Source organism: Schistocerca nitens, chromosome 6 (genome assembly GCF_023898315.1).
Source record: "Schistocerca nitens isolate TAMUIC-IGC-003100 chromosome 6, iqSchNite1.1, whole genome shotgun sequence".
In the NCBI taxonomy this organism is placed as follows: Eukaryota; Metazoa; Arthropoda; class Insecta; order Orthoptera; family Acrididae; genus Schistocerca; species Schistocerca nitens.
The window spans coordinates 750,981,340-751,001,665 of record NC_064619.1 but is presented as its reverse complement, the minus strand read 5'-3'; the positions used below and the strand labels follow the sequence as shown (position 1 = coordinate 751,001,665).

Genomic DNA, 20,326 nt, shown 5'->3' with positions numbered 1-20,326 from the left:
TAATCATTGTCCTCACCCATGCAGCCTCCCTGTTCCCATTCCAGCACTATACAGCCCTCATTCCACCATTGCACCCAGTCCTTTTACTTCACTCCTTTTCCACTATCCCCTCTCTCCAGCTCTCCCGTGTTCTCTGTCTAACCCCCCAACTGCGCATAGCAGCCTTGCTGTCTCCACCTCGTCCTTGCGCACTCCCAGGCAGCACTGCACTGTCCGCCACCCCTACCCTACTATCGCTTCCCCTCCCTGCCCCAGCTTCCTCCTTACCCCCACCAAGTCGCCACTCCCATCATGCATTGGTGCTGTTGCTCACAGTGTGGCTACAGTTGCCTTAGACTGCAGTCGTGTTTGTGTGAGTTGCGTGTGTGTTTGTGTGTGTATGTGTGTGTGTGTGTGTGATCTATTTTTGATGATTGCCTTATGGGCTGAAAGCTTTATTTGTAACAGTCTCTTTGTTGTGCCAATCTGCGACTCAGCATCCCCGCTATATAGTGAGTAGCAACTTTCCTTTTCATAATATTGTTACAAGTCATACATAGTTACATTATTCATATTGACATGTGTTTTAAGGGATATAAGAATGATTCAATTCAGTTTTAATTTCAACTGATTTCAGGTTCAATGACAAAAATGTTTTTGTCACTGTATCAACCACATTTTGGAGAAGTCAAGAATTAAACTCGAGGTGTAATGGAAGAGTCATGAATTTGATCCTCTGAAAGTCAGTAGGCACCCTTACATACCACCCTTCGGTACTACCCTTTAGTACTATACATCGGGAACGCCTCCAACTCACTCACCGAAGCTCACGCCAGTGTGCGTCTTTGTGGGTTCCCGGACGTGTCGGTCTCTCAGGGAATGAGGCTGAAGGTGCTACTGCTACAACGTTACTACTTAAATCTTACAATTATTGCCCCCTCATTCCATCTCAGTACAGATATATACAGGTATGTAGTATCACCTGGGCACTGTCCTCAGTCAACTGGTAAGTGGCACCCTCACACCACTTTGCACTTGCTGTAATGAAACCCTGTGTCAGAGTTTTACCACTTACGCTTCGATGCGTGTTTGTCATCTGAGCTATCTGAGGTTTCAGCAGATACAGTATAGCCGTAATGACATGGCGAAGGAGGTTTAATTTTCAACGTGGCTGCTTGTTGTCTGTGAAGCTTTTAGTGAGCGGTGCCTTAAAAGGGTCGGTTGTACTAATTGTTCATTCCAGCTCTTCACTGTGTTTGTCTGTCACAGGTCCTTACGGTTTGATCCAGCTGCTAATACTGTTTAGGCTTATGTGTGTTGGAAAAATAAATAAATGAAAATACAAAGGCCCCACAATCAGAGGGGACCAACTGTAGTGATGAATTGATTGGCGTCACGAATGTAGTGTGGCCCCCGTCTGAAGTATGTCGAATGTTGCGGCTTGTGATTTGACGTTTCATATTTGAATTAGTTCTGTAGGCAGTAAAAAATAGTGAAAAGTCAGCAGTACATTACATATTTGTGCATTCCGAGTTTTAAATTAAAATTTATATGAGATATGAATTTTATTTTGCTTCATATTGATATTGTCAGTATTTAGGGTGTGTGGTTTTTTGGTAGGGGAGTGGGGAGGAGAAGAAAATTACACACATGTGAGGAGACTTCTCATATTAAAAAAGAGTTCACTTAACCAAATATGTGATAATTTGAGAAATTGTAAACTAGATTGCAAATGAAGGACAAAAGGAAACTTATAAAAATGTTTATGAATTGCATACGCCAAAGGTGGAAACAGCAAGGGAGAGCTGCAGCAGAGCTAAGTGCTAAAAGAAACGTCTTCCTGGGAGAGGTTGGAACTAACAAAGAAGGCAAGTAAACAGCAGCCCTTGAAGTACTAATGAAGGAAAGTGTGTCCTTGGGGTTGCTGTTGTTGTGGTCTTCAGTCCTGAGACTGGTTTGATGCAGCTCTCCATGCTACTCTATCCTGTGCAAGCTTCTTCATCTCCCGGTACCTACTGCAGCCTACATCCTTCTGAATCTGCTTAGTGTATTCATCTCTTGGTCTCCCTCTGCGATTTTTACCCTCCACTCTGCCCTGCAGGACTAAGTAGGTGATCCCTTGGTGCCTCGGAACATGTCCTACCAACTGATCCCTTCTTCTAGTCAAGTTGTGCCACAAACTCCACTTCTCCTCAATTCTATTCAATACCTCCTCATTAGTTATGTGATCTACCCATCTAATCTTCATCATTCTTCTGTAGCACCACATTTCGAAAGCTTCTATTCTCTTCTTGTCTCAACTATTTATCGTCCATGTTTCCCTTCCATATATGGCAACACTCCATACAAATACTTTCAGAAAAGACTTCCTGACACTTAATCAATACTCGATGTTAACAAATTTCTCTTCTTCAGAAACGCTTTCCTTGCCATTGCCAGTCTACATTTTATATCCTCTCTACTTTGACCATCATCAGTTATTTTGCTCCCCAAATAGCAAAACTCCTTTACTACTTTAAGTGTCGCATTTCCTAATCTAATTCCCTCAGCATCACCCAACTTCATTCGACTACATTCCATTATCCTCGTTTTGTTTTTGTTGATGTTCAGCTTATACCCTCCTTTCAAGACACTGTCCATTCCGTTCAACTGCTCTTCCAAGTCCTTTGCTGTCTCTGACAGAAGTACAATGTCATCGGCAACCCTCAAAGTTTTTATTACTTCTCCATGGATTTTAATACCTACTTCGAACTTTTCTTTTGTTTCCTTTACTGCTTGCTCAATATACAGATTGAATAGCGTCGGGGAGAGGCAACAACCCTGTCTTGCTCCCTTCCCAACCACTGCTTCCCTTTCATGTCCCTCGACTCTTATAACTGCCATCTTCTTTCTGCACAAATTATAAATAGCCTTTCGCTCCCTGTATTTTACCCCTGCCACCTTCAGAATTTGAAAGAGAGTAATCCAGTCAACATTGTCAAAAGCTTTCTCTAAGTTTAGAAATGCTAGAGATGTAGTTTTGCCGTTCCTTAATCTTTCTTCTAAGATAAGTCGTAGGGTCAGTATTGCCTCACGTGTTCCAACATTTCTACGAAATCAAAACTGATCTTCCCCGAGGTCGGCTTCTACCAGTTTTTCCATTCGTCTGTAAAGAATTCGTGTTAGTATTTTGCGGTTGTGACTTATTAAACTGATAGTTCAGTAATTTTCACACCTGTAGTTCTAATGGAATGTTGTCTACTCCCGGGGCCTTGTTTCGACTTAGGTCTTTCAGTGCTCTGTCAAACTCTTCACACAGTACCATATCTCCCATTTCACCTTCATCTACATCCTCTTCCATTTCCATAATATTGTCCTCAAGAACATCACCCCTGTATAGACCCTCTATATACTCCTTCCACCTTTCTGCTTTCCCTTCTTTGCTTAGAACTGGGTTTCCATCTGAGCTCTTGATATTCTTGCAAGTGGTTCTCTTTTCTCCAAAGGTCTCTTTAATTTTCCTGTAGGCGGTATCTATCTTACCCCCAGTGAGATAAGCCTGTACATCCATACATTTGTCCTCAGGCCATCCCTGCTTAGCCATTTTGCACTTTCTGTCAATCTCATTTTTGAGACGTTTGTATTCCTTTTTGCCTCCTTCATTTACTGCATTTTTATATTTTCTCCTTTCATCAATTAAATTCAATATTTCTTCTGTTACTCAAGGATTTCTACTAGCCCTCATCTTTTCACCTAGTTGATCCTCTGCTGCCCTCACTATTTCATACCTCAAAGCTACCCATTCTTCTTCTAATGTATTTCTTTCCCCCATTCCTGTCAATTGTTCCCTTATGCTCTCTCTGAAACTCTGTACAACCTGTGGTTTATTCAGTTTATCCAGGTCCCATCTCCTTAAATTCCCAGCTTTTTGAAGTTTCTTCAGTTTTAATCTACAGTTCATAACCAATAGATTGTGGTCAGAGTCCACATCTGCCCCTGGAAATGTCTTACAATTTAAAATCTGGTTCCTAAATCTCTGTCTTACCATTATATAATCTATCTGAAACCTTCTAGCATCTCCAGGGTTCTCCCATGTATACAACCTTCTTTCATGATTCTTGTACCAAGTGTTAGCTATGATTAAGTTATGCTCTCTGCAAAATTCTACCAGGCGGCTTCCTCTTTCATTCCTTAGCCCCAATCCATATTCACCTACTATGTTTCCTTCTCTTCCTTTTCCTACTGTCGAATTCCAGTCACCCATGACTATTAAATTTTCGTCTCCCTTCACTATCTGAATAATTTCTTTTCTCTCATCGTACATTTCATCAATTTCTTCATCATCTGCAGAGCTAGTTGGCATATAAATTTGTACTACTGTAGTAGGCATGGGCTTCGTGTCTATCTTGGCCACAATAATGCGTTCACTATGTTGTTTGTAGTAGCTTATCCGCACTCCTATTTTTTTTATTCATTATTAAACCTACTCCTGCATTACCCCTATTTGGTTTTGTATTTATAACCCTGTATTCACCTGACCAAAAGTCTTGTTCCTCGTGCTACCGAACTTCACTAATTCCCACTATATCTAACTTTAACCTATTCATTTCCCTTTTTAAATTTTCTAACCTACCTGCCTGATTAAGGGATCTGACATTCCACGCTCCGATCCGTAGAACGCCAGTTTTCTTTCTCCTGATAACGACGTCCTCTTGAGTAGTCCCCGCCCGGAGATACGAATGGGGTACTATTTTACCTCTGGAATATTTTACCCAAGAGGACGCCATCATCATTTAATCATACAGTAAAGCTGCATACCCTCAGGAAAAATTACGGCTGTAGTTTCCCCTTGCTTTCTGCCGTTCGCAGTACCACAACAGCAAGGCCGTTTCGGTTAGTGTTACAGGGCCAGATCAGTCAATCATCCAGACTGTTGCCCCTGCAACTACTGAAAAGGCTGCTGCCCCTCTTCAGGAACCACACGTTTCTCTGGCCTCTCAACAGATACGCCTCCGTTGTGGTTGCACCTACGGTACGGCTATCTGTATCGTTGAGGCATGCAAGCCTACCCACCAATGGCAAGGTCCATGATTCATGGGAGGGGGGGGGGGGTATGCTGTCCATTATTATTATTATTATTAATATTATTATTATTAGATTCAAAAATTATTCCAGTGAAAATTAATGATATGGTTAAGAATCAGTTTCCCCAACAATTTTAGCTGCTCTACAAAAAGGTATAACTTTTTTCCGCCGAAGAAATCACTGGAAGGCAAATTTCAGCATATGGAATATAGTCTGACAAATGCAGTAAAAATGTTTTCATGCATGCTTTTACTGTATACAGGCTATCTGTAAATTCCAACTATCATTTTAAAAACTCATAACTGGGAAACTATTAGAGATAAAGTATTTTGGTTTGTTGTAAAAAGTTAAGCATCTCCCAAAGTTTCTTCTGTTATACCTGGATTTCATTGTGTAACTTGTACCCAATACATAGGTCATAGAACATTGAGGTGATTGTAGAGTTCTGCCAGTGTACGGGTCAACATCGCAGGGTCAACAATTCCGATTGCTTCATCGGTTTGTGCATGGAGGCTAGCAGTGCGAACCATGGACCTTGCCATTGGTGGGGAGGCGTGCGTGCCTCAGCGATATAGATAGCCGTACCGTAGGTGCAACCACAACGGAGGGTTATCTGTTAAGAGGCCACATGAACGTGAGGTTCCTGAAGAGGGGCAGCAGCCTTTTCAGTAGTTGCAGGGGCAACAGCCTGGATGATTGACTGATCTGGCCTTGTAACACTAACCAAAACGGCCTTGCTGTGCTGGTACTGCGAACAATTGAAAGCAAGGGGAAACTACAGCCGTAATTTTTCCTGAGGGCATGCAGCTTTACTGTATGGTTAAATGATGATGGCGTCCTCTTGGGTAAAATATTCCGGAGGTAAAATAGTCCCCCATTCGGATCTCCGGGCGGGGACTACTCAAGAGGAAGTAGTGAAGGCAGCAGAGGATCAAGTAGGTAAAAAGACGAGGGCTAGTAGAAATCCTTGGGTAACAGAAGAAATATTGAATTTAATTGATGAAAGGAGAAAATATAAAAATGCAGTAAATGAAGGAGGCAAAAAGGAATACAAACGTCTCAAAAATGAGATTGACAGGAAGTGCAAAATGGCTAAGCAGGGATGGCTAGAGGACAAATGTAAGGATGTAGAGACTTATCTCACTAGGGGTAAGATAGATACTGCCTACAGGAAAATTAGAGAGACCTTTGGAGAAAAGAGAACCACTTGTATGAATATCAAGAGCTCAGATGGAAACCCAGTTCTAAGCAAAGAAGGGAAAGCAGAAAGGTGGAAGGAGTATATAGAGGGTCTATACAAGGGCGATGTACTTGAGGACAATATTATGGAAATGGAAGAGGATGTAGTTGAAGGTGAAATGGGAGATATGATACTGCGGAAGAGTTTGACAGAGCACTGAAAGACCTAAGTCGAAACAAGGCCCCAGGAGTAGACAACATTCCATTAGAACTACTGACAGCCTTGGGAGAGCGAGTCCTGACAAAACTATACCATCTGGTGAGCAAGATGTATGAGACAGGCGAAATTCCCTCAGACTTCAAGAAGAATATAATAATTCCAATCCCAAAGAAAGCAGGTGTTGACAGGTGTGAAAATTACTGAACTATCACTTTAATAAGTCACAACTGCAAAACACTAACACGAATTCTTTACAGACGAATGGAAAAACTGGTAGAAGCCGACCTTGGGGAAGATCAGTTTGGATTTCGTAGAAATGTTGGAACACGTGAGGCAATATTGACCCTACAACTTATCTTAGAAGCTAGAGTAAGGAAAGGCAAACCTACATATCTAGCATTTGTAGACTTAGAGAAAGCTTCTGACAATGTTGACTGGAATACTCTCTTTTAAATTCTGAAGGTAGCAGGGGTAAAATACAGGGAGCGAAAGGCTATTTACAATTTGTTCAAAAACCAGATAGCAGGTATAAGAGTCGAGGGACATGAAAGGGAAGCAGTGATTGGGAAGGGAGTGAGACAGGGTTGTAGCCTCTCCCTGATGTTATTCAATCTGTATATTTAGCAAGCAGTGAAGGAAACAAAAAAATTTCGGAGCAGGTATTAAAATCCATGGAGAAGAAATAAAAACTTTGAGGTTTGCCAATGACATTGTAATTCTGTCAGAGACAGCAAAGGACTTAGAAGAGCAGTTGAACGGAATGGATAATGTCATTAAAGGAGAATATAAGATGAACATCAACAAAAGCAAAATGAGAATAATGGAATGTAGTCGAATTAAGTCGGGTGATGCTGAGGGAATTAGATTAGGAAATGCGACACTTAAAGTAGTAAAGTTTTGCTATTTGGGGAGAAAAATAACTGATGATGGTCAAAGTAGAGAGGATATAAAATGTAGACTGGCAATGGCAAGGAAAGCGTTTCTGAAGAATAGAAATTTGTTAACATCGAGTATAGATTTAAGTGTCAGGAAGTCTTTTCTGAAAGTATTTGTATGGAGTGTAGCCATGTATGGAAGTGAAACATGGACGATAACTAGTTTGGACAAGAAGCGAATAGAAGCTTTCGAAATGTGGTGCTACAGAAAAATTCTGAAGATTAGATGGTTAGATCATATAACTAATGAGGAGGTATTGAATAGGATTGGGGAGAAGAGAAGTTTGTGGCACAACTTGACTAGAAGAAGGGATCGGTTGGTAGGACATGTTCTGAGGCATCAAGGAATCACCAATTTAGTACTGGAGGGCAGCGTGGGGGAAAAAATCATAGAGGGAAACCAAGAGATGAATACACTAAGCAGATTCAGAAGGATGTAGGTTGCAGTAGGTACTGGGAGTTGAAGAAGCTTGCACAGAATAGAGTAGCATGGAGAGCTGCATCAAACCAGTCTCAGGACTGACGACCACAACAACAACAACAGGTACACACAATCCTCAGTATAATTCCAAAGAAGGATTTTAGTGGCGCGACATTCAGAGAGCAGTGGCTGTGTGCCATGGGACGATCATGACCCGTATGACTCGGGAAACGTGTCTTTCGACACACCTCTCACATTCAAACTTCAATATGGTCATGAACTATAGTGCTTAAAGATGTTAAATGGTTACTCTTAGCTTTGCTGTGGCAGGAACTGTCAAAGGTTGTCCAGGCAAACATTTACCATTACCTATTTTCTCTGTGGAGAAAAATAGGTCTGTCACCCTGTTGTGCATTACACTGCACCAGACAGTGCACTTGTGGCTACCAGGGCTGAGCCCACATGTATCCTGTGTCTTTGCGCAGCCAAAATCCTGTACCGAAAGTACTTCTGAGCCATCAAGGGCGGCCTCGCCTGTTGCGGCAATGGTCGGTCTTCCTGACAGGACTGGACAAGTGCAGAGGTTGGTATTGCTTTTCATTGGGAGCTCCAATGTTAGGCGGGTGATGGGCCCCATTAGGGATATGGCAGCTAAGGACGGGAAGAAAGCCAATGTGCACTCCATGTGCATACCAGGGGGAGTCATCGCAGATGTGGAAAGGGTCCATCCGGATGCCATGAAGGGTACAGGGTGCAGCCAACTGCAGGTGGTGGCTCATCTCGGCGCTAATGACGTGTGTCGCTATGGATCGGAAGAGATACTCTCTGGTTTCTGGCGGCTGTCTGAGTTGGTGAAGACTGCCAGTCTTGCTAGCGAGATGAAGGCAGAGCTCACCATCTGCAGCATCGTCAACAGGACCGATTGCGGTCCTTTGGTACAGAGAAAGTGAAGGGTCTGAATCAGAGGCTCAGACTGTTCCGCAACCGTGTAGGCTGCAGATTCATTGACTAGCACCATAGGGTGGTGGGGTTTCGGGTTCTGCTAAATAGATCAGGTGTCCACTACACACAGGAAACGGCTGTACGGGTAGCAGGGGCTGTGTGGCATGTACTGGGCAGTTTTTTAGGTTAGACAGTCTCGAGAAAGATCAAAAAGGGCTCCAGTCTCAAAGGTTACAGGGCAAAGAAATGACAAGAATCGACCAACCAACAGTCGGTATTGTAGTTGTAAATTGTCATAGCTGTGTTGGAAAAGTACCAGAGCTTCAAGCACTGATAGAAAGCATTGAATCTGAAATCGTTATAGGAACAGAACGGTGGCTAAACCCGGGGATAAATTCTACCAAAATTTTTACAGAGGTGCAAACCGTGTTCAGAAAGGGTAGATTAAATAAAATAGGCGGTGGTGTGTTTGTGTCTGTTGGTAGTAGTTTATCTTGCAGTGAAGTTGAAATAGATAGTTCCTGTGAATTACTATGGGTAGAGGTTACACTCATCAGCCGTACCAAAATAATAATTTCCTCCTTCTACCGACCCCAACTCACATGGTATAATAGCTGAACGGTTCAAAGAAAACTTGAATCTCATTACAAATAAGTACCCAACTCATGCAGTTATAATTGGTGGAGACTTCTACCCTCAATTTGTTGGCGAAAATACATGTTCAAAGCCGGTGGTAGACAGAAAACATCTTCCGAAATTGTACTAAATGCTTTCTCTGAGAATTACTTTGAACAATTAGTTCATGAGCCCAGACGAATTGTAAATGGTTGCTAAAACAAACTTGACCTCTTAGCCACAAATAATCTTGATCTAATAGAGAGCATGAAGTCAGATAAAGGTATTAGTGAACACAAGGTCGTTGTAGCGAGGCTCAAAACCACATCAACCAAAACCACTGAAAATAAATGCAAAATATATCTATTTAAAACAGCAGATAAAAATTCGCTTGATGCCTTCCTAAGAGAGAGTCTCCATTCCTTCCAAGGTAATTATGTAAATGTAGACCAGATATTGCTCAAATTCAAAGATACAAAATACACTGCTGGTCACCGTAAATGCAACACCCTGAAGGAAGCATCCGAATCAAGTGAAATTTACACCTTGGGTTTACAGCGATGAGATATGTAACTGATTAGAATTTCAGCGCAGATGCACATCACGCGCACCTGTGGCGCCACCTCATAGCGCCATTTAAGGCTTGGCGATTTCGACGAGTGTACGTTCGGCACGTGTGTTTACCTTGTGGTTGTTTCACAAGACGATCAGTTATGCCTCGTAGACAACAGCGAACATCTTTTGATCAAGTATCCGAGTTCGACAGAGGAAGGATAGTGACTTACCGAGATTGTGGATTATCATACAGAGAAATCGCTAGTCGTGTTGGACGAAACCAAACAACTGTAATGCGGATATGTGACCGTTGGATGCTGGAGGGTACGACGGACCGACGTGGTCGATCGCATTCACCTCGGTGCACCACTGCACATGCTGATAGGCAAATTGTGCGCATGGCAGTGACGGATCGCTCAGTGACATCCCGAACCATAGCACAGCACATTGCGTCTGTAACACTTCATCCAGTGTCTGCGCGTACCATTCGACGCCGTTTACAGCAGAGTGGTCTGTCCGCAAGACGTCCATTGCTTCGTCTACCATTGATGCAGAACCACAGACGTCTCCGTCGCCAATGGTGTGATGACAGACTGATGTGGACGGCAGAATGGAATGACGTTGTCTTTACTGACGAGGCACGCTTCTGTCTGCAGCACCACGATGGTCGGATTTGAGTGTGGAGACACCGTGGAGAGAGGATGCTGGACAGCTGCATTATGCACCGCCACACTGGTCTTGCACCGGGTATTATGGTATGGGGCGGTATTGGATATTACTCTCGCACGCCTCTAGTACGCATTGCCGGTACTTTAAATAGCCGGCGCTACATATCCGAGGTGCTGGAGCCAGTTGTCCTTCCTTACCTTCAGGGCTCGGCCACAGCCATATTTCAACAGGATAATGCACGACCACACTTGGCACGCATTGTCCAAAGGTTCTTCGTCAATAATTAGATTGAATTGCTTCCCTGGCTGGCTCGCTCTCCGGATCTTTCGCCGATAGAAAACATGTGGTCCATGGTTGCTCAACGAGTGACCCAGATTACATCCCCAGCTGCCACACCAGATGATCTTTGGCAACGTGTGGAAGCTGCTTGGGCTGCTGTACCCCAGGAACACATCCAACGTCTCTTTGACTCAATGCCGAGACGTGTGGCAGCGGTGATCTCCAACAATGGCGGCTACTCTGGCTACTGATTCTGGCAGGAACCACATGTCACAGACGCCTGTAAATGTAATCATTTGATACTTGGTCAACATGTTATCTACAAAATAAATCTTGTTGTGCTACCTCTTGTCTTTCTTGGTGTTGCATTTACGGTGGCGAGCAGTGTAGATATCAATAAATAGATTCATGCCGCATAAGTTAATAAGAGACAGGACTGATCTACCATGGTACACAAAACACGTCAGAACACTGTTGCAGAAGCAAAATCCTCAAGACTGGCTAAGTTTCATGGAAGCTCGAAATTTAGTGCGGACGTCAATGTGAGATGCTTTTAATAGTTTCCGCAATGAAACATTGTCTCAAAATATGGTAGAAAACCCAAACAGATTCTGGTCTAATGTAAAGTACACCAATGGCAAAAAAAATCAATACCATCACTGTGCAATAGCGGTGGAAATATTACCGACGATGGTGTCACTAAAGAGGAGTTACTAAGTACAGTTTTCCGTAATCCCTTCAAGAAAGAAGATGAAGTAAATTTTCCAGAATTCGAAACCAGAACAGCTGTTAGTGTGAGTGACATAAAAGTAGATGTCTTAGGTGTTGCGAAACAACTCAAATCGCTTAAGAAATGCATGTCTTCCGGTCCAGATGGTATACCAATCAGGTTCCTTTCAGAGTATGCAGACACAATAATGCCTTTCTTAGCAATCATATGCAACCGCTCACTTGACGAAAGGTCTGTTCCTAAAGACTGGAAAGTAGCACAGGTCACACCAATATTCAAGAAAGGAAATATGAGTAACCTATTGAATTACAGACCCATATCACTGATCTCAATTTTCAGTAGGATTTTGGAGCATATACTGTATTCTAACATTATGGATCACCATGAAGAAAATGACTTATTGATACATAACATATTCAGAAGATATCGTTCTTGTGCAACTTCCCATGAAGTAATAAGTGCTGTCAACAAGGGATCTCAGATTGATTCCATATTCCTAGATTTCCAGAAGGCTTTTGATACCATTCCTCACAAGTGACAATCAAATTGTGTGCGTATGGAGTATCATCTCAGTTGTGTGACTGGATTCGTGATTTCCTCTCAGAGAGGTCACATTTCGTAGTGATAGACGGTAAATCATCGAATAGAACATAAGTGATATCTGGCATTCCGCAAGGTAGTGTCATAGGCCCTCTGCTGTTCCTGATTTACATAAATGATCTAGGTGATAATCTGAGCAGACCCCTTAGGCTGTTTGCGGATGATGCTGTAATTTACCATCTAGTAAAATCATCAGATGATCAATTCCAATTACAAAATAATCTAGAGAGAATTTCTGTATGGTGCAAAAAGTGGCAATTGACACTAAACAAAGTAAAGTATGAGGTCATCCACATGGGTACTAAAATAAGTCTGATAAATTTTGGGTATACGATAAACCACACAAATCTAAGGGCTGTCAATTTGACTAAATAAATAGGAATTACAACTTAAATTGGAAAGACCACATAGATAATATTGTGGGGAAGGTGAAACAAAGACCGCACTTTGTTGGCAGAACACTTAGAAGATGCGACAAACCCACTAAAGAGACAGCTTACATTACACTTGTCCGTCCTCTGCTGGAATAATGCTGCACGGTGTGGGATCCTTACCAGGTAGGATTGATGCAGGACATCGAAAAAGTGCAAAGAAGGGCAGCCCGTTTCGTGTTATTGTGCAGTAAGGGTGAGTGTGACACTGATATAATATGCGAGTTGGGGTGTCAGTTACTGAAACAAAGGCAGTTTTCTTTGCGGCAAGATCTATTTATGAAATTTCAATCACCAACTTTCTCTTCCGAATGCGAAAATATTTTGTTGACACCCACCTATGTAGAGAGAAATGATCATCATAATAAAATAAGAGAAATCAGAGCTCGAATGGAAAGCTGTAGGTGTTCCTTTTTCCCACGCACCATTTGAGGGTGGACTGGTAGAGAAGTTGTATGAAACTAGTTTGATGAAACCCTCTGCCAGGCACTTAAATGTGAATTGCAGAATAAACATGTAGATGTAGATGTGGATCCTAATCTTATGTCGATTCACTTATCCATAAATGTTCAATGGTGCATCTTCTGAAAAGAGGCACTTTATCGGGTAGCCATTGCAGCACATATGGGGGTCATCACACAACATGTGAAAATGTACTGCAGTGAACAATTCTTTGGCTACAATGCTGACAGTTAACACGTATTACTGAAAAGGTGTAGCTGCTTACTTAACACTAATCAGACAGTTAATTCAGTTACTGCAATTCATGTGATGCATGACGAAATGACATCTGGTGGCTACATTGAAATGTGGCGAGCATTCTATCGACTCTCGATCACCGAATGGCAGCAAAACACACACAGGTAAAAGATGCAAAAATCATTCTTTCCTTCTCATCCCGTCTGGTAATTCTCCACTGAAATATGGTTCTGGGTGACTTTCCCAAAATCTACCCCTTTCCCTAGACCTCTCCAGTCCTTCTCCTTCATTTCCTCTTCCTTCCCCTTCAATCCTCTTCCTTCTCCTTCAATCTTCTGCCTGAAGAAGGAGCCACTGGCTCTACCTGAAGAAGGAGCCACTGGCTCTAAAAGCTCACCTAATTATAATCTTTTACATGGGTGTGTGTTCTGCCATCACTTAGCGAGTAGGTTTTTTTATGTTGTCAACAATTGATTGTTTTCATTGATATATCTCTAAAATTTGTGCACCACTGCATTACACTTTTTTTCCTACAGTTACTTCCCATACTAGTGTCAATAAATTCTGCAGTATGGGGAAACGTATTGTGCCTTCTCTAGGTCTATCAGCATTTTGATGCACTCCAGTATCAATTTTGCTACAAAAGACAAGGAAAAAATCTTGAGAGCTGCTAAACATCTTGCAGTGAACTATGGTAGTCTGATGTAACTCTTCAGGCTTTCCTGGCGATCTAATGACATCTTGGATTGTCGGGTGTTCTGCCGGATATCAGCGTCGTACGTGCACGATATTTCGGTCACGTAGCTCGTAACCTTTATCAGGTGCGACCTGAGACTGCTCCTCGTGTGGACCTGATCCAGTATTTATGCCTATGGCCTTCCCCCTCCATCAACGGCTGCAGGCGCTTCCTCTGTGGTCCGCGCCCATTCCCTGCGACCTGCTGGAGTGTTGCTGCTCCGTTTTCCGTCTGCTGCGGTTCTAGGTGTTCCCTCTGCAGTCCGCGCCCACCAACCGTGGAGTGTGGCGAAAACGGCGCGGATGTCAGATGTTGAACACCATTGGTCTTGCAGAATGACTGAAATTCTGCGGACATGAATTGTGGGCCAGTGTCGGAAGCAATAGTCTGTGGAAGACCTTCAATGCAAAAGATAGCGGATAACGCTTGGATGGTGGCAGATGACGTCGTGGAAGACATCCGGACAACAAAAGGAAAATTACTGAATGAATCTACCAGAACCAACCATCGAGCATTCCAGAATGGACCAGCAAAATCGATGTGTAAGCGTTGCCAAGGGGAAGTGGCTTTCGGCCATGCAAAGAATTTCCGCGGTGGTACGGATTGTTGTTCGGCACACGCCATGCAAGAAGAGCACATATTCGTAATCGCAGCATCGATTCCGATCCAAGTACAGTGCTGACGAGCAAGTTGTTTCGTGCGCACTATACCCCAATGTCCTTGGTGGAGAAGCCGTAAGACAGAGGACTGTAATGAACGTGGGACCACGACCCTGGACTGATCATTATCAGAACGCAACAGCAAAACACCACGTCGTACAAAAAGTCTCTCCTTGTGACCAAAAAATCGGCGAACCAACGGGTCCCCGATCCGTGACTTTGACAAGGGCCATTGCGTAGCAACAAAACGCAAAACGGTAGCAAGGACAGGGTCAGCAGCTGTGGCTGTAGCTACACGACGAAAATCAATTGGAAACGATTCGACCACGTCATCGGTTTCCGCATCAATGAACATGCAAGCAAGTTCGGAAGAATCGAATGCTCTATCCTCAGCAACAGGCAAACGGGACAACGCATCGGCGTTTCCGTGCTTAGCAGTGGACCGATACAAGATATCGTAGCGGTACTGCGAGAGGAAAATAGACCAGCGGATGAATTTCTGCGCTGTACGCGGAGGTACAGGCTTGTTCGGATGAAAAAGCAATGTCAAAGGTTTGTGGTCTGTGATGATGGTAAAGTGATGACCATACAAGAAATCATGAAACTTAGTAACACCAAATACGAGAGCCAATGCTTCTTTCTCGATCTGTGAATAATTTCTTTGCGCAGATGAGAGCTATTTGGATGCAAAGGCAATAGGGCGATCGTGCGAACCATCTTTGTGCGCAAGCACAGCGCCGATCCAGAAATCCGATGCATCCACCATCAACAAAAGGGGTTTCTGGGGATCGAAGGCGTAAGGCAAGTATTTGAAAGCAACGCCGATTTCACCTGGCGATATGCGCGTTCGCATTCCGTCATCCAGACGAACGGAACACCTTTACGGCGTAAGCAATGAAGCGGAGCTGAAATGGAAGAGGCGTGGCGCACATAGCGATGGTAATAATTGATTTTGCCCAGCACACTCTGTAGCTGCTTCAAATTCTGCGGCGAAGGCAAGTCTTGTATGGCACGGAGGTGCTCTGGACTGGGATGTATGCCTTGGGCATTGATTACATGGCCCAGGTAGGGTAAGTCCCGAGCAAAAAACACACATTTGTCCTTCCACAAGTGAAGACCATTTTGTCGCAAAACCTGAAATAATGTTCTGAGATTGGCTAAATGTTCTTCTTCCGTCTTTCCGGAGATCACAATATCGTCCAGATAGTTTGCTGCAGTAGGGACCGAGGCACAAACAGTTTGCAGATATTGCTGAAACAATGCAGGGTCGGATGCACACCCGAATGGCAGCCTTTTGAATTGGTACAAACCAAGATGCGTGTTAACCACTAAAACGCGCTGGGATTCTTCGTCCACCGGTATTTGCAAGTACGCATCTGCTAGGTCCAACTTCGAAAAATATTTACCCGGCCACAGTTTGTCAAAAAGATCTTCCGGGTGGGGTAAAGGAAAAGTTGCAGTCACTAGTTTGGGATTCACTGTTGCCTTGAAGTCCACACAAAGTCTCAATTTTCTGGAAGGTTTTTGCAAAATTACTAAGGGTGACGCCCAGAGAGAAGCCTGCACATGTTCAATTACACCTTGTGATTCCAAATCGTTTAATGTTCTTGCAACCTCATCACACAATGCGTGGGGAACATTGCGCGCTCTGAAAAATTTCGGTTGCGCGTTTACTTTCAGTTCCAAATGAGCTTTATAGTTCTTAGCGCAACCGAGGGCACCCGAGGCCCGGTGCAAAAATGTCTGCAAATTCTTCACATAGACGAGAAACACTGGCTCTAGGCACAGTCTGGTTCACTGAGATGACCTGATTTACGATAGACAAGTTAAACAACTGAAATAAATCGAAACCAAACAAGTTCACTGCAGCAGAAGAATGAAGTACGTAAAATGACACAAGTTTTGTTTGTCCTTTGTATGTTGCAAGAACGCTGCACTGTCCTAAAACAGGAAGCCCGTGACCTGAATATGTAGTTAGCTTAACATTTGCGGCACACAACGGAGGTGTGCCCAGCTGTTTGTACGTGTCGTGATTGATCAGTGAAACTGCAGCTCCGGTATCGAGCTGGAACGGTATCACTTTGCCGTCAACATCCAAATCTACTAAAACTTTATTGTCCTGCTGACGACAAGAGCGACTGTCTCGTGCAATGTGAACTGACACTGCAACATAATCACTTGCGACTTGACGTGATTTCCGGCGTCGTCGACGCACACTATTTGTTGGACGAACACAGTCACTGTTAGAGAGTGGCACTGGGCGGAGTGGAATGAACTACATGAATTTCCATGGGCGAAGGTTCACGAGCCTGAGTATTCTTGGTTCGATTCCGATTCCGGCGGGAAGCAAAGGGCCTGGAATGGTTGTGAGTGTCCGATCTAAGCTTTTTCTGGCAAACACTTTGAACATGGCCTTTTTTATTACAGAAAAAGCAAATAGCTTGGCGTGACGGGCAATTCTCACGCGAATGTCTAGTAGCACACCGCAGGCATGATTTTACCACTGCATTTGCTTGCTTGCGCGGCACACGTGGCGGAGAGCTTGGCGGCAGCTGCACGGACGGGCGCGAGGGCTGTTTACTGTTCCGTGCAGCTCGCCCTGCGGGCTGGTTAACATGACACACGGCTGGCGAAGTTTCAAATGATTCCTGAGCAAAGTCAAGTGTGTCCTGCCGATCCAATATGTCCATCACTTGTTGAAGGGAGGGATTGACTAGTTTCAAAATCTGTTCCCGTATACGAACATCAGAAACGTTCTGTGCAATTGCATCATGTACCATAGTATCTGAATAAGGGTGTCCACATTCACACTCAAAAGCACAATCCCTAGTAAGGCCTTGCAAAGTTGCAACCCACTCCCGATTAGTTTGACCGGCCGTACGTTTTGTACGAAAGATTGTATTCCGTTTGGCAACTACATTGACTGATTCTTTGAAATATGCATCTAATGCAGACAAAATTTCGTCGTAGGACAGAGTTGCTACGTCGCGTCGGGGAAATAATTTCACTATCACTCGGTACGTCTGGACGCCTACGGATGCTAACAAAAAAGGCTGCCGCCCATTACCTTGAATTCTTTAGGCGGCGAGATGGAATCCAAATTGGCGTGAACACTCCGTCCAGCTTTCCAGTGCCACATCAAAAGGACGAAAAGGTGGTGCAACTGCGTGTTGTGGCTGCGAGAGCGGTGGAGCGGCGGCTGCCGCATCGTTTTGCATTGCACGTTGACCCTTATCGAGCTGTCCAAGGGCATCCAATAAGGCCTGCGTCTGCTGATTCTGCAAGTGATAAAATTCGGACAGTACATCTGGAGATGGTGGCGAAGCCATTACACAAGGAAATCAGTCTATCAATACGAACGCAAAATCCTCATCGTCAAACTGTTGTGACTTGGCAAGACAGCCAAGCCACTATGAGATAGCCGAAAGGCACGCGTTTAAGCTCACGCAGGCTGGCGTGAGGTGTGGAACAGTTAAAGGAGTTGAGACTAGTAAAATAAGTACGTAACTTCTGGAATACTTAACTTTAATCCATAATTGGTGAACATCGGTCTGCTGGTACATGCATCACAAGATAAATAGCAAATGATAATGGCGCCTTGGTAGGTCGTAGCAATTGACGTAGCTGAAGGCTATGCTAACTATCGTCTCGGCAAATGAGAGCGTAATTTGTCAGTGAACCATTGCTAGCAAAGTCGGCTGTACAACTGGGACGAGTGCTAGGACGTCTCTCCAGACCTGCAGTGTGGCGGCGCTCAGTCTGCAATCACTGATAGTGGTGACACGCGGGTGTGACGTATACTAATGGACCGCGGCCGATTTAAAGGCTACCACCTAGCAAGTGTGGTGTCTGGCGGTGACACCACAAACCTAACCTTACCTAATGCTTGCTTGCTTGCATTCTGTATAACTTGAATAGAACATTTGTAATCTGCAGACTTCTTCTTGAAGATCACTTCTAATTTTTATTGGATTGTTAAAGTTAAAGATATACAGATATAGACATTTAAGATCTTGAAAATGGCTCTGAAACTCAATGGAGACTTCATCAATATTTGAAGGAAGTCTTGAAAATTTTACTTCCACATATTCTTGCTTCACTTCACAGAAATGATATGCAACAACACAAGAAATGATGAAAATTTTTCTGATATAGTTACAATGCAAACTAAACTTACACCGGAATCCATTAACATCTGTAAACCTACAGGTATCAGAAATAGTGCATTCCTTTCCTTTGCAAATAGAAATTCATATTATTGAAATGATTATTAAAATCAGCCAGAAATGCTATTTTTGATAGTAAAAAGTGAATCTTTCAGTTTATATCAAGTTTTACTTATTCATTCTGTAACACACTTCCTTTTTATGCAGATACAGACAGAACCTCACAGTTTCCCCTCATTGAAAGAACAGAATCCCAGAACAGAATCCCAGAACTGCCAAAAGTTGTCATTTCAACCAAGGGCTGTACCTTCCCCAGATTCTTTTGAATGCTGCAGTAGACTATCAGTTTATGCACTCAATGAAAATGTAGATGATGATACGTACATGTATATGTGAGAAGTGTTGCAACAGAAAAAATTATGTATTTCTGGCCAAAAAACCTTCCTTTAACACAATGTTGTGTTAATCGTGTACATTTTGTGCTCCACAGCTAAGTAATGTGTATGTTAATAGAAACCACTGCAAATGTATTTAAGATACATTTGTTACACTGCCCACGGCTTCTTCCGAAATGAATATCTCCCTGTGAGAGTTTACCGGGAGGCTTTGTAATTATTTTTGTCTCAGAATTAGTTACATAGACTGCTGGTGAACTCTGTCACTGGAAAATGTACATTTAGGAAAAAAGCCGGTTGTGGTGGAACATAGGTATCTGGAATATAGCTCTCATTGTTTTATTAACATTTGTAGAATTATCTGAGGACTCAGAGACAGTCACTTAATTGAAACTGGTAGTCTGCAAATAAATATACATTACATACTGCTTCCACAATACTGTTCTTTGAATCTTCTCTTGCTGAACAGAGTGCATAAACCTTTGTGCTTACACGTTGGTATAGCAATTAAGAGGTTTTTATGTAACAAAACTGCTTTTTTATATGATAAATGTACATTTTCTGTCAGTTGACCTGTAATAGCCCTAAGATAGAACTCACTCTCTCACACACAGAAAAGTCGAGGCGGTCACGGGCTGCCTTCCTCAAGACCCTCCGGGCTTCAGGGGATGGCGGCAGCTCTCGTGACGACACCGGAGGGGGCGGCAGGAAGCCGCCAGAACTGGGAGCTAGTGCACCGGCACTGCCACTGCCAGGGGCACAGAGATTGCTGCAACCACCACCACCACCACAGCCCCAGAGGCCGCCTCCGCCACCGCCACCGCCACCACCACCAAAGGTGCCACCACCATCACTGCCGTCGGGCATCAGAAACACATCTAGGGCACAGGTGCGCTAAAAGGCATGCTGTAAGCAAAGTCTAGGATGGAATAACAACAGTATTGAAAGGGTAGACGGCTACTCACCATGCAGAGGAAGCGTTGAGTTCCAGACAGGCACAATGAAAAACACTGCTAAAATATTTAAGCTTTCAATGAACGTTCTAATTCCAA

At 43.5% G+C, this 20,326-nt stretch overlaps 1 protein-coding gene across 1 annotated transcript in view; it reads left to right on the top strand.

Moving 5' to 3' along the window:
- Window positions 1–20,326, top strand: part of LOC126263621 (ras-associated and pleckstrin homology domains-containing protein 1-like) — a 453,221-nt gene that overhangs the window by 415,307 nt on the left and 17,588 nt on the right. The window contains exon 11 of the mRNA XM_049960707.1: window positions 19,889–20,163. Coding sequence (XP_049816664.1) covers window positions 19,889–20,163 — 275 coding nt within the window. The remainder of the gene's footprint in view (window positions 1–19,888; window positions 20,164–20,326) is intronic.